The 13409-nt window shown below is 42.9% G+C and overlaps 1 protein-coding gene across 3 annotated transcripts in view; it reads right to left on the bottom strand.

The window, feature by feature from the left end:
- Positions 1-13409, bottom strand: part of PPEF2 (protein phosphatase with EF-hand domain 2) — a 41097-nt gene that overhangs the window by 26491 nt on the left and 1197 nt on the right. Inside the window, exons 2-5 of one of the 3 annotated variants that reach the window (XM_037733561.1) lie at positions 10172-10390; positions 8546-8618; positions 4438-4565; positions 4226-4283 (exon numbers count right to left, since the gene is read on the bottom strand). In XM_037733561.1, the coding sequence (XP_037589489.1) occupies positions 4226-4283; positions 4438-4565; positions 8546-8600 (241 nt within the window). In that variant the 5' untranslated portion in view covers positions 8601-8618; positions 10172-10390. Of the gene's footprint in view, positions 1-4225; positions 4284-4437; positions 4566-8545; positions 8659-10171; positions 10391-13409 lie in introns of all 3 variants that reach the window. The other 2 variants (XM_037733559.1, XM_037733560.1) reach the window with 2 other exon arrangements.

The raw sequence follows: 13409 nt of genomic DNA, 5'->3' as shown, positions 1-13409 counted from the left end.
TTTAAAATTTTATAGGTACAAATGAAACACTTTTAGGAACACAGAAATGAAAGAAAGTAGAGAGGGATAAAAGGAGAAAGGAAGAAAAAAATATAGTTTTTTGAATTCCAAAGTAAATAATTTAATTATGAAATAGTTATATAGTTTTATAAACATCCCTATAAAGAACCATTGGGGCATAGCTTAAAATGGGTGTCAGAAAAAAATAGATGACAGAAACTCTATTTTTCAATAGTAATAGTATTACATATGTAGTACTAAATGTCTCCCTAGTTTGTGTTTGATTTAGTGATGAAAATGCTCTGCACATTTCTCCAGCTGTGTTCCCCTGGCAGACTGGGACATGCAGTGCTCTAAGGGCAGCTGTTAGCTCTCATGCAGTTTTATTTGCATGCTAAGAAACAGTAGCCTGGTACATGAATAAAACATGCTTCTTTTTATCACACCCTCCCGGTAAGTTACTTCTACCTAAAAGTTTTCTTTTGAGAAAGTGGGCAGAAGAAGCTAATAAGGCAGATTTTTAAAGCAATCATTCTAATAATTTGCTTTTTGTGATTTCAATTTTCATCATATAAACAATCTGAGAAAGTAAGACTTCATTAAACATTGAAAACAACAGATGCTATTGAACATTTTACTATTGCTCTAACAATAGCAGTTTTCATTAATTCTACTTTCTCACCTTGAAATATAAATATTGTATCTTTTTAAAATATGACATTTTTAGCATGAAAAAATACTCCAGTGTACTGGTACTTTTTATGTAATCATTTATAGCTGCAGAGGAAAATCTTTCAAACACAGCCTAATATTACCAAAAATCACAATATAGTGATTACGTGTACTGTTACAATGTAATACCGCTATATCATGTCAATAAAAGGCACAAGAGTTCTTATTATTTAAGAAGCTCACCTTTAGAAATGCATTAGTTGGATATGTCTTCAAATTTAAAATTATCATATTAGTGAATCTACTGTATCAAAACGTGGTAAAGATATACGTTTTTAAAAAGTTATAACTCATACAGGGCAGGGTTTTATTAAAGAATCTTTTGAAGATGGTAAATTAGGATTTGAGCACTAAGGTTTAAAAATAATAAATTTTTTTTTGTGTCTATTTGCCATTTCTTACTTTAAAACCATTGAATAGGAGCTTCCTTGGAGAGTTTATAATTTATTTGCCCTATGCCTCATTTTAATCATCTAAAAATGCTTGCCTCTCCAGGTAATGGGAACTCAGGATGTGATATTTATGAAGATTAACAACACAATGTTAATCTAAAATTTTAAGAAATTCCACTCAGTTAATCTCTTCACAAAATAAGATCACTGTATTAACTCATTATTCTCCTGCTCTCATTGTATTTATGTGCATGGATGAGACAGAGAGGAGAAGAGTAGAGGGAAAAAGAGAGGAGAGAAATAGGAAGGAGAGAAGAGGAAGAGAGAAAACGTTTATTTTAAATCTCAAAGCTATTTGGGGAGGATGAAAAAGAGGATATGAAATTTCTTGTTATAAGCACTTATTGTCATGATAGACTGGACAGGGAAAATGTGGCACATATACACCATGGAATATTATGCAGCCATCAAAAACGATGAGTTTGTGTCCTTTGTAGGGACATGGATGAACCTGGAAACCATCATTCTCAGCAAACTGACAGAAGAGCAGAAGATCAAACACCGCATGTTCTCACTCATAGGTGGGTGTTGAACAATGAGAACACATGGACATAGGGAGGGGAGCACTACACACTGGGGTCAGTTGGGGGGAAATAGGGGAGGGACGGTGGGGGGTGGGGAGCTGGGGAGAGATAGTAAGGGGAGAGATGCCAGATGTAGGTGATGGGGAGGAAGGCAGCAAATCACACTGCCACGTGTGTACCTATGCAACAATCTTGCATGTTCTTCACATGTACCTCAAAACCTAAAATGTAATAAAATAAATAAATGGGTTCAGTATTGTAAAGATACCCACTGTATGGCAGGCTTGGGGCAAGAGCCACTCCTCCTGATAAAGGAGTTGTAGGACCTTGCTCCAGTTCTTGTGGAAGGCTGCCCTCAGACTGGCAATCCCTCGAGCATCCAAGGGCTCAAAACCCCTCCAGATAATCACAACTTGGTGACTGTGAACATAAATTTATCAGCTCTTGTTAACTGTGCTAACTCAAAAGCATCCTCCTATAGAACCCACTGGAAGCTGCCAGCAGGTGGCGGTAGACCCTGACAGCTCTGTCACTGCTGTGTGACTTAAGCATCCTCCTATAGATCTTCTTAGGAGTAGTAGGCCCATAGATAGAGGTATTGCACACTGCACCCTCTTCACTGCACAAGGCCCATCTCCATGCCTTGGTGACCTAATGGGGGTGGAGCCCTTACTGCACATGGCCCACCTCCTTGCCTGGATGACCTAATGGGGTGGACCCCTTGCTGCACATGGCCCACCTCCTTGCCTCAATGACCTAATGGGGGTGGACCCCTTGCTGTGCACTGTCCACCTCCTAGCCTAGGTGACCTAATGGGGGTGGACCCCTTGCTGTGCACTGTCCACCTCCTAGCCTAGGTGACCTAATGGGGGTGGACCCCTTGTTTCATTGCTCATGACCCTATCGCTATCCTTAAAGATGACTTCACTCATTACCCTTCCCCCTAACCTATACTCAATCAATACAGACACTTCTGGACATTCGGGGCCTCACCTGTCTCCGCTTATAGGTGACGTGGCCCCCCTGAGCCCAGCTGCATTTTCCTTGTACTTCTGTGTCCTGTCTCTTTATTTCTCAGATCCTGCGCCTCAGCACAGCATAAGGCACACCCCACGACCCTGTGGGACCCTTAGTCCTATACCCAGGAGTTTGAGAACAGCTTAGGCAACATAGGGAAACCTTGTCTCTACAAAATTTTTTTTTTTAATTTAGCCAGATATTGTGTCACACGCCTCTAGTTCCAGCTACTTGAGAGGCTGAAGTGGGAGGATCATTTGAGCCTGGGACGCAGAGGTTTCAGTGAGCTGAGATCACACCACCGCACTCCAGTCTGGGCAATGGAGTGAGACCCTGTCTCAAAGAAAAAAAAAAAGTTCTTCCCTGGAATGTTGAAGCAGGACATGGTAAATCTGGCTTTAGCTCCAGCACAGAAGAGCAAAAACGAAGGAAAAAGTGACAACAGACTAGGATGGACAGGAATAAAAAGTCATGTTTTCTACTTTTATTCTAAAAGATCAAGATTTGTCAGACTTAGAGAGCACAGAAATTTAGGGACCCAGATTTGCAAGCAGAAGGAAAGGAGAAAGTCAGGGTGGAAAAATCATTCACCGGCATTTATGTTGCACTTACTGAGCGCAGCAGGTGCGTCAGACCTTGCAGTGCCCTCCAGCAGCTGCCAACTGCCAGCCTCTGCGTCTCTAGCCTGAGGGCTTATTTCCTGGATCCGGGTGGCAGGCCAGAAATGCTATGGAATAAACAACCTCCTGGCTGGGCCCAGTGGTTCACACCTGTAATCCCAGCACTTTGGGAGGCCAAGGCAGGTGGATCACTTGAGGCCAGGAGTTGGAGACCAGCCTGGTTAACATGGTGAAACCCCGTCTCCACTAAACATACAAAAAAAAATTAGCTGGGTGTGGTGGTGCACATCTGTAATCCCAGCTACTCAGGTGTCTGCGGTTCAATCACTTGAACCCGGGAGGCAGAGGTTGCAGTGAGCCAAGATCATGCCACTGTGCTCCAGCCTGGGTGACAGAGCGAGACTCTGTCTCCGAAAAACACAAAACAAAACAAAGCAAACAAAAAGCCTCCCTCCTATTCTTCCCTCCCACCTCCCCAGTTGCTTTCAACTAATGACTCTTTGGAGTTGACACAGAAAGACTCCAGTTCCCTCTGCCTGCAGGTGGGAAAATTCTGAGGCTTGTGTTCTGCACTGTTTCCCAGGCACACTGAGTTGCTGGACTGGCTGCTGTTCCTTTCCTGAATCCCTTCCCCACTCCCTCCCACCCCCAGTGTTTCTTGAACTTAATAAATGAACTCCTTGCACTTAAACTCTTGTCTCCAGGTGTGTGTTTAGGGGAATTCAGCATAAAATCCCAGTCTGCCATTTACTTGTCAGCCCCTTGCTCATTCCCTGGCTGTCACCGGATTCATGGTTTCACTCCCTGTGCATCCCCCACTTCACCCTGCAATCTATGTCCTTGCGACAGGAGGACATGGCATGTGGCAGTTCATACTCACTCTCGTTGTGGCTGCTGGGGGTGAAGTGATCCATGAGATAGCTGAAGAAATCATGGAGCTGCAGAAGAACCCAAGGAGACTTGGCTTTAGAGATGAGGGAAAAGAGAAACCACGAGTAGTCCAGTTGGGCTCACCTTAGGAGCACCTGGGCTCTGCTGCCCAAGGGCTGAAAGGCAGAGCAGGAGGCAGCTCCGTCCCACATCTCATAGTACCTTGACTTGGTCTTGCTGCCCAGCATATTCTATAGACTGGAAGATGTTCCAGGTGCAACGCCGCCTCATCTCCAGGCGGGCCACGTAGCGCCGGTACCATCTCTGGATCAGGGCTGCTGCCTTGAAGGCTATGACACAGATGGAGAAGCAAGCCCATGAGCTGGGACTCCTTGGGCCAGGGGTTTGGGGGTAGGGAGAGGAAGCTGCTCGGCCCTCTCTGACTGAACACGTGAGGACAGGATGGCGGGGAAGCACTAGCCATGGACGCCCATAGGAAGTATTTGCCTTTCTGCTGGCAATAGTGCTTTTCCCCATTTCCAACCCTTCCCCCTCATTCCTGCCTGATGGTTAAACTAATATCACTGTAGGTTTGTTTGTTGTTGTTGTTGTTTTGAGACAAAGTCTCACTCTGTTGCCCAGGCTGTAGTGAAGCGGCATGATCTCAGCCACTGCAACCTCCACCTCCTAGGTTCAAGCAATTCTCCTGCCTCAGCCTTTCGAGTAGCTGGGATTACAGGTGCATGCCACCATACCAGGCTAATTTTTTATATTTTTGGTAGAAACGGGGTTTCATCATGTTGGCCAGCTGGTCTTAAATTCCTGACTTCATGATCTGCCTGCCTCAGCCTCCCAAAGTGCTGGGATTACAGGCGTAAGCCACCGTGCCCGCCCACTAATATCACTGTAGGTTTACTGGAATTCCCATTTATTGATAAAAACATTTCCGTGTAGAGATGAAAAGGTTGGACTGACAGGATTCCAAGAAGATGTAAACTTATGAGATTGCAAGGATGAGGCAACTCTGACAGGTTATAACGCATGGGTGGAGTGGACATTTTGATATTGCAACAATAGACTGGATGTCAGGACACCTGAGTTCTAGACCTCAAACTGCCCTGACAAGCTCTGTGTTTTCAGGCAAGTCATCTAGGGCTTCAATGTCCTCATCTGGAAAAGGGCAGGACCAGATGGAGACTGGGAAAAATAAACAATAAACAAATACTGAAATTAATGCATCATACAATGTCAGGGGGTAGCAAGTGTTTCCCAGCTCCCACGCTTGGCATCCCAGTTCTGTGATATCCCTGCAGGCTTTAAGCATCCCCGTCACAAAATAGCACCGACCAGGCAGTCCCCCACATGGCCACTGGGCCTCTCATTTTTGCCAGGACCTGGGTGACCTGCTAGGTTACCTGAAGATGCTAGGTGACCAGGCAGGGCAGGTTAGAATGTGATGGTTTCATTCTTTATATAAGGTTTAGGACCTGTGGTCAAGTATTGCTGCCAGAGAAGGGGACAGCTGTCCACATAACTAGATTCTTCTTAAGCTCCAAAGCCTAGATATGCTGCTGGAGATGAATGGACTATTTGTGGATAAAGCTGGATTAGAAACCCTGCAGGCTGACTCAGGTCAACCTCATAAACAGTAGACAGATTGATTTAATATATTTAGCTTGCATTAGAGAGATAATAGAATTCTTGCTGATTTTCCTAACAGGAAAGGTGATGGTGACGTGAGAAAAGAGAAGCTGGGAGGAACTTAAAGCTAAACTTGATTTCCTATGGAAAAAAAAAAATCATATTACTGGTATTTCTCAAAGGCACTCACTAAATAATAAGTGATGAGGTTGAACCCCACCGACTGACTTCTGTAAAACCATGTTCAGAATAGTGAATGAGGCCAGGTATGGTGGCTCACCCCTATAATCCCAACACTTTGGGAGGCCAAGGCTGATGGATCACCTGAGGTCAGGAGTTCAAGACCAGCCTAGCCAACATGGCAAAATCCATCTCTACAAAAATACAAAAATTAGCTGGGTGTGGTGGCAGGCATCTGTAATCCCAGCTACTTGGGAGGTTGAGGCAGGAGAACTGCTTGAACCTGGGAGGTGGAGGTTGCAGTGAGCCGAGTGAGATTGCAGCACTGCACTCCAGTCTGTGTGACAGAGCGAGACTCTGACCCGAAAAAAGAATAGTGAATAAAAGATCCAGGGCTGGCGCTACAGATTCTTCAGGGACTCCTGGTAAACATGCAAGCTGCTACCCCTCACCCTGGTCCTGCAACATCAGAATCTCTACAGATGGAATCCAGGAAGGAATCTGAAGTTTAACAAGCTCCATACATAATTCTTACTTGTGCTAAAGTTTAAGGACCACTGAGGAAGATCATGGACATCAGGTTGTCTGCTAACACCTTGCCCTGAGCATTCTAAGGCCAGTGCTGTCAATGATGAGACATACATATTATATCCTCAGTCCTGCTTTGGCTACGAAGGCAGGAGAAATGGGCAACACCTCTCATTCTCCCTCTTTCTTTCTTTCCCCTGGTTGGCTATCTGGGGAGGTGTGAGGGGGCTGGCTTGTCTTTAGTTGAGATGGGCTCTGGGAAGTGCAGGATCTTTTAAGATTCTTTATCTCATCGTGTATTTTTAACAGCACAATGCAAAAATGTAGAGGCACCTCTTACTTGGGCCATGTGTAAACTAAATTATTAAGGCACACGTTACAAATACACCTGGGCTGTAAAAGCTCCACCTGTAACAACTCTGTGAGAAAATTGTGAACCAAGGCAATGCACAGTAGACTGTGGGAGAACCGGTAACTTATTTAAGAAAAATAGAACAGAGAATTTTTTGATGATTACCCTCTTATTTTCATTATGTTTTTCAACAATATTTATGTCTCTATATACAACACTGATCTAAAGGAAAAAAAATGATGCCTGTAGGACAAAGTGCCTTTCTCTAATGGAAGTATAAGCTTGCCAAAAGGTAAGCAATAAAAACTTAATGAATTATGATATCCCTTTAAGGAAAATAGAGAGGCCAGTATCGACTTCCAATAAGAAATGGCATGCTTAAGTAGATGTAGGACTCCCTCACACTCCAACACACTAAAAAAGCTGCATAACATAAGCTATTTTTTTTTTTTTTTTTTTTTACAGATAACTGAAGTCGAAAGCATTGAAGGGAGATCTCTGGGTGCCAGAAATGAAGATAAAACCCATAGCCAAGGGCAGTTACAGTCATTAAAGTCAGGCAAGCCCCAGGGGAATCTGGACCAGACACATGTCTCAGGAGCTGGGGGTTTAACACCCATATGCGGATGGGAGTGAGTTCTTGGGTTCTGTGCATGACAGGAAGTGGTAACTGGACTGTCTGTGAAAAGGCAGGAGCTGGGGAAGTTTCTGTACCTTGAGTGATCTAATAAATCTCTGCCTCCTAACCCCCATGGTAACAGGAGGTAAGCTGACCTAGAACTCAGAGTCCTCAGTGAGATAGAAGTCTTAGCTTGTGGTGTGTGGGGGTTGAATTTGTGTTCTTCACAAGATAAGGAAACCCTGAGCTGAAGCTAATTCCAAAATTGGTCCAAACAAATGACAAACTGGGAAAAAAAATTGCCATTCATATCACAGTTGATAACCTTACCATATTAGAAATGGTTTCACTCAGTCACCAGGCTGCAGTGCAATGGTGTGATCACAGCTCACTGCAGGCTTGAACTCCTGTGCTCAAGCAATCTTCCCACCTCAGGCTCCCAAGTATCTAGGACTACAGATCCTCACCACCACACCCAGCTAATTAAAAAAAATTTTTTTTGTAGAGATGGGGTCTTGCTATGTTGCCCAGGCTGGTTTCAAACACCTGGGCCCAAGCTAGATTCTCTAATCTCAGCCTCCCAAAGTGCTGGGATTACAGGTGTGACCCACATCTCCTGGCCTATTGCTTTTAAAAACTGTTAGATTAGCCATGAGAGGGGGCTCATTCTTCCTTCTTCCCACCTCATGACCTTTGCACATGCTCTACCCTCTGCCTGGAATGTGTTTCATCCCCTCTTTGGCCAACTGTATTTCATTTATTTGTACATGGGTAGTTAGAGATCAACCCCAACGGACAATACTAACTCCCTGAGCAAATTTTAATTCTCTGAAATATACATCAACTGGACATTTTGGTGGGCATGACACAAGGAGGGGAAGTTGACCTCTAAGAGTTGGCCTGAGGAGAAATGTAATGGTTTTGCTTCTACCTTGAGAATCCCCAACCCTCTCCATGCAATCTGGGCTTTGTGGTACCCACAGCTGGTTTGGAAAGTGGGAAACACATACCTCTCTCTGCATTCTGGAAAGCAAAATGATGTTGGGTGGATGTGCCGCTTCCCATAGTTTAAGCACAATTCTCCTGCAGGACACAGCAAATCCAAGGCACAGTGAGCTGTTTGCTGACAGAAGGAAGAGAGAATCTGTACTAGGAGATGCAGGCAGAGTATTAAATCAGGTGGGCCAAATTGTCTATGAATCATGTGAGAGCATCCTCCCCACCTCTCCAGTCTCAGTGCACAAGATGTTCCTCCCCTGGGAATTCCCTCCATTTGTCATTCCCTATGTCTCCTGTTTCCAACCTTTCCACTGGCATTTCCTTTCAGCCTAAAAACATACTGAAATCTCTTATCTTGCACTCTCAAAGCAGTTCATCTGCCACCTCCTCCTCCTTTGACCTTCTATATTTCTCTAGCTGTCACCCAACCTCTCTTCTCATCCAGATTTATCTCAAGAGTAGACTACAGATTTTCTCTTTACTTCCTCTCAAAATTACCTTTTTTTTTTTTTTTTGTGGGGACGGAGTTTCGCTCTTGTTACCCAGGCTGGAGTGCAATGGCGCGATCTCGGCTCACCGCAACCTCCGCCTCCTGGGTTCAGGCAATTCTCCTGCCTCAGCCTCCTGAGTAGCTGGGACTACAGGCACGCGCCACCATGCCCAGCTAATTTTTTGTATTTTTAGTAGAGACGGGGTTTCACCATGTTGACCAGGATGGTCTTGATCTCTTGATCTCATGATCCACCCGCCTCGGCCTCCCAAAGTGCTGGGATTACAGGCGTGAGCCACCGCGCCCGGCCAAAATTACCTTTTTCATCCTCACTATTGATCAAAGCCTTTCCTGGTGTCTCTAATGCCTTCATCTTTTCAGTCCTTACCTTGCCAGAACAGCAAGGCCATCTGTCTCTATAGGCCTCACCTTTGTTTTAATTCTACACCTTGACCTTCTGTGATGCCAAACTCTTGTGTTTGCTCCCATCTTTCTGACTTATTCTCTCTGCTTCTTGAGCTGTCTGTCCTTAAATGTTGGTTTTTATTTGCATTCTCTTCTCAAATACCTGTTGATCTCACTTGGTATATGCTCCCTGGATGCTTTAATTAACTCTCACATTTTCAGCTCTCACTTCCTACCTCTCAGATCTCTATCTCCATCCCAGATGATCTCGAAACTTCAGCCCCACATACTCAGCTTCCTTGCCAAAAACTTTCATTGGGGTGTCTCAGACTCCAAACAGAACCCATCTTTCAGGTCTGGTGCAATGGCTGATGTCTGTAATTTCAGCACTTTGGGAGGCCAGGGTGGGCTGATTACTCGAGGTTAGGAGTTTGAGACCAGCCTGGCCAACAAGGTAAAACCTCATCTCTACTAAAAATACAAAAAAATTAGCTGGGTGTGGTGGCGCACACTAGTAATGCAACTACTTGGGAGGCTGAGGCAGGAGAATGGCTGGAACCTGGGAGGCAGAGGTTGCAGTGAGCTAAGATGTCAAACCATTGCTCTCCAGCCTGGGCAACAGAGCGAGACTCTGCCTCAAAAACAAAAACAAAAACATCTTCCCCAAAGGCCTCGTCTTTCTTCCCTCCTTTCTTCAAATTCTGTACTTTAACTACCATGACCTCTGTGTTTTTGCTCTTACCTGGAATGTTCTTCCTGTCGCACTTCTCTTAAGCTGACCAACTTTATTCATTCCCTCAGGCTCACTTTAAGCATCACATTCCTTAAAGAAGCCAGTTTGACATGCCCCTCCTCTGAGCTCCTGAGCATCCTATTCACATTTCCATCACTGCAATACCATATCACACTCTTCAGTCTTGTGTCTGTCTACTATTAGGCTGTAAGTTCCTTCAAAGAAAGACTGTAAGCAAATTCAGCATTTCATCCCCAGGATTTAGCACAGTGCCTGACATAGAGTCGGGATTCCATCAATATTAATTGAAGAAACTTTATGCCTTACTTATTTTTTACTGGCACATAATAATTGTGCATATTTATGGGATACAACATGATATTCTGATACATGTATACACTGTGTGATCAAAGTATGGTAACTGGCATATCCATCACCTTAAACATTTATCATTTCTTTGTTATGAGGACATTCAGAATCTTCTCTTCTAGCTATTTGAAATATACAATACATCATTGTTAACTATAGTCACATACTATCCAACAGGGTGCCAGAACTTATTCCTTCTCCCTAGCTGTAACATCATACCTGTTAACCAACCTTCCCCATCTCTTTCTTCCTTCTGTTTTCCCTGTCTCTGGTAACCATTATTCTATGCTCAGCTTCCATGATCTCAATTATTTTAGCTCTCACATATGAGTGAGGTCATCTAGTATTTGTCTTTCTGTGCCTGGCTTATTCTAGTTAACATAATGTCCTCCAGGTTCACCTATACTGTCACATAGAATAGGATTTCATCCTTTTTATAGCTGAATGGTATTCCATTGTGCATATATACTGCATTTTCTTCATCCATTCATCCAATATAGGTTGATTCTATGTCTCGGCTATTGTGAATAATGTTATAATAAACACGAAATTGCAGATGTCTCTTCAAAATACTGATTTCACTTCCTTTGGATATACACCCGAAGTGTAGTGGGATTGCTGGATCATTATGCTATATTTCTGTTTATACACTAACACTTTCTCTAGTTCTTCTTTAGGAAGTAATGTGAGATGTACTGACTTAACATGAGTGGATTCCACTTCTTTTATTCTTTTCTCTACCTCGCCTCTACCCCACTCTCCTCCCCTATTTTTGAAGGTTGTGGTATTGGGCATTATCAAAGAGTTGTTATCTTTTTCTTTGCAAATCAAAACTAAAGACTCATCTTGCTTCTGTTAGCTAGTTTAGTTTGAAGAAAAGCCGGAGGAAAAAAGACTGATCTCTTTTTGTGTGCAAAATGGTTCCCAGTTCTATGAGATGTCATGAAACCAAAATCTGAATTTGGGGCAAAATGAGAAGCTATCATGTCTAAACCAACAAAATTCCTCCTCAATATTTGCACAGTTTTAGAACTAGAAAGGACTTCAGCAATGAATGAGTATGTCAATAACTCACAAGTTGGTTTGATACATTGGTAACTTGCCTGCATAGCCAAGTTGTGTACTGAAGAGTGTCTGATGTGGGTGAGAATTTTTGCTCACCCTCTCACTCAGTCTTGGGCACTTAAACTCTCAGAGACTCAGTTTTCTCATCTGTATATCTTCAAGGGTCATAAATAATATATTTAAAGAGCTTCGTATACAATAAAACCTCAATATATATTGATGGACTGAATCTGATATCGTATTTATTTTAAAATATCAACAATCAAAAACATGTTCTTGGAGGCAGTAAAAGACATACTATTTCAATGCTGCACAAATCAGCGGGATGTGTACTGATTGTTGCTGGGTCAGAGATTGCTATTAAATAAATCCTCTTTTGCCCTTAGGCACCTTTTTTCTCATGAATTTATAAGTTCAAAAATGGTGGCAGAACAAGATGACCTACAAAAAATTTATTGGAGATAAAAATATAGCATTGCTCTAGAGTAAGGAAGTCGATATCTATTGCGGGCCAATAAACTATTTGGAACAACCACAAGAGATGAAAGAAATGAAGTCTCCATCAGGTAGTTGTAACTAACTCTTGGTGACCTTTTGTCACCAAGGACAAAAAGGATATGTTTTCCTACATCATGTGGAAGGGGGAAAGGGGTGCCCAGCTATCATTATAACAGCAAAGGCGCATGTGATCCCTGCCTTGGGGCTCCATGGCCTCATCTGTTTCCCTGTTATTTATAGATAATGGTAACTTCATTACAGGGTTGTTAGGAGGGTGAAGTTATATATGAGTAATACTTTGAAAACATTTGTCATTGTCATGAAAAACATAGATAAGGAATTTTCTTAAATGACATCCTTGAAGATGTCTTAAAGTCCTTCTCCTCCCCAAATAAAAAGCATCTTTTCTTTAAATTTTTTAATTTTTATTTTATTTATTTATTTTTTTGGAGACAGAGTCTCACTTCGTCACCAGGCGCCAGGCTAGAGTGCAGTGGCGCAATCTCAGCTCACTGCAACCTCCACCTCCCAGGTTCAAGCAATTCTCCTACCTTAGCCTCCCGAGTAGCTGGGACTACAAAAAGCATCTTAAGTAATTATCAGTAAAGAACCAAAAAAATACATCACTATGCTTTAAAAACAATGGAATTATATTCCACCATGACAAAGAACAAGGCCAGTCGATATGTAAACAGCCCTAAGATACATTGTTACATGAAGAAACGCAAATTGCAGAAGAGTATGCCTAATGTGATATCATCTGTATAAAAAAAGTCAATAAGGTATACAAAATAAGACACTATACACCAAGCTATTAACAGTAACTACCTCTGGAGAATGAGGTTGGGTGAGAGAGTTCCATTTTTAACTTATATACTTCTATTATAGCTTTTATAATTAAAAATCAATAAATGATATTTTTCTAAAATTGTTACATATCAGAAAAATTAGAAAGTGGCTCTAAGTAGGTATCACATATGGCTGTTTAAGAGAAGATGAAGTCATCTACGGACAAGCAGAGAACATTTTAGAAATCACTAAGAAAAATGGCCGGGTGCAGTGGCTCATGCCTATAATCCCAGCACTTTGGGAGGCCAATGCTGGTGGATCGCCTGAGTTCAGGAGTTCGAGACCAGCCTGGCCAACATGATGAAACCCCGTCTCTACTAAAAATACAAAAATTAGCTGGGTGTGGTGGTGTGTGCCTGTAGTCCCAGCTACTTGGGAGGCTGAGGCAGGAGAATCGCTTGAATGGGGGAGGTGGAAGTTGTAGTGAGCCTAGATCATACCACCGTACTCCAGTCTGGGTGACAGG

The sequence above is a fragment of the Cebus imitator genome, unplaced genomic scaffold, assembly GCF_001604975.1.
Source record: "Cebus imitator isolate Cc_AM_T3 unplaced genomic scaffold, Cebus_imitator-1.0 Scaffold537, whole genome shotgun sequence".
Taxonomy (NCBI): domain Eukaryota; kingdom Metazoa; phylum Chordata; class Mammalia; order Primates; family Cebidae; genus Cebus; species Cebus imitator.
The sequence above is the reverse complement of the archived record's forward strand: the minus strand, read 5'-3'. Positions and strand labels throughout refer to the sequence as shown.